General features: G+C 56.3%; 1 protein-coding gene across 3 annotated transcripts in view; it reads right to left on the reverse strand.

Annotated features, from left to right (window-relative positions):
* Nucleotides 1–856, reverse strand: part of ANP32E (acidic nuclear phosphoprotein 32 family member E) — a 12391-nt gene extending 11535 nt beyond the window's left edge. For 2 of the 3 annotated variants that reach the window (XM_011384685.2, XM_023525728.1), the window contains exon 1: nucleotides 452–856. In XM_011384685.2, the coding sequence (XP_011382987.1) occupies nucleotides 452–505 (54 nt within the window). In that variant the 5' untranslated portion in view covers nucleotides 506–856. The remainder of the gene's footprint in view (nucleotides 1–451) is intronic. The other variant, XM_023525729.1, reaches the window with a different exon arrangement.
* Nucleotides 857–1344: the final 488 nt, after the last annotated feature.

Raw genomic sequence — 1344 nt, forward strand, 5'->3', positions numbered from 1 at the left:
GGCCGGGGGCGCCCCCCCCCCGAAAGAAAGAGAGTTGGCAGCGCTGAAGAAAAGTTGGACTAACTTCTCGGGCGACGGCGGCTGCGGCGGGGGCGAGTGGGGCCGGGGGGTCGCGCCCACGCCGCCGGCCCCCAGAGGAGGAACTTGGGTTGCCGAGGGGCCCCAACAGCCCGCTTCCCGCCCCCACGAGGCCAGGGTACCTGGCTCGGAGAGAGGCTAACGGGGCCCAAGCCCCCATGCACACAAAAACGCCCCTAGAAACTTCAGCCCTTCGCCATTTTAAGTAAAAGGTCTTAATGATTTAAAACTTCAAGGGAAACATCCCCCCCGACCCTAACCCCAGGTGGGGGTGAATTCCTTATCCCTCCCTCCGCACCCACCCGGGCCCCCCGAAACCCGACCCTCCGAGTCCAGGGCTGGTGGGGAAGGGGAGGGGGCTGAGTCATCTCACCTCCTCCGGCGCTCGGTTCCTTAACTCCAGGTTAATCCTCTTCTTCATCTCCATGACCTCCTCCTGCTCTTCTGCTGCTCTCCTCCCTAGCCCTGTCCTGCCTTTCCCACTACCCTCAACCCTCAAACGGTAAAAGATTTGGAAATGAATGAAAAGAAACGCAAATATAAACGCCCACCACCACCAGATAGGTATGGGGGAGAAAGAAGAGAATAGCAAATGGAGTCCAAGGAGTTGGGACTCTAACTCGACTGCCCCCACCTCCTTGTCCACACACTCGCGCGCGCACTCACACACACGCGCGCGCACTCACACACACACACACACATACACACATACACCCGCAGTTCCTTCCCCTTCAATGGCTGCTCCGAGACTGAGCCTCCATGACACGGCACCGCCAACCCCCTGGCCTACACTCCACCCACCTCCCGAATGTATTGGTTAATGCTTCAGCATCACGCTATTCTATTGGGCAGCATAAATGTCCATCAGTCTTGAGGGCGGACCTGAACCAGAAACACTGGGCCTATTGGCTACGACCAAGCGCGCAGTTAACTCCGATAGGTCCAGGAAGGTGTTCGTCCGGGAGAAATGATTTTGAATCCCAGTAGCCCCCCTCCTTTTCTTTGTGTGGTTGGCGCGCTTTCCCTAGGCGCTGAGACGTTTTCGATGCATGTTGGTTGTTTTTTTGTTGTTTTTTTTTTTTTGCGGGGGCGAGGGGAGAGGTGTTTTTGTTTTGTTTTGTTTTGTGTTTTGAGGTTAGAAAAAAGCACCCTTGTTACGTGCCCAAGTTGCAAGACTGGTAATACAGCACACGGCACGCACCAGCTCTTGGCCGTTTTAAAGCACAGCTCCTGCTTTGCAGCCAAGGTGCACAGCAACGTGCCCAT

The sequence above is a fragment of the Pteropus vampyrus genome, unplaced genomic scaffold (genome assembly GCF_000151845.1).
Source record: "Pteropus vampyrus isolate Shadow unplaced genomic scaffold, Pvam_2.0 Scaffold617, whole genome shotgun sequence".
Lineage (NCBI taxonomy): Eukaryota > Metazoa > Chordata > Mammalia > Chiroptera > Pteropodidae > Pteropus > Pteropus vampyrus.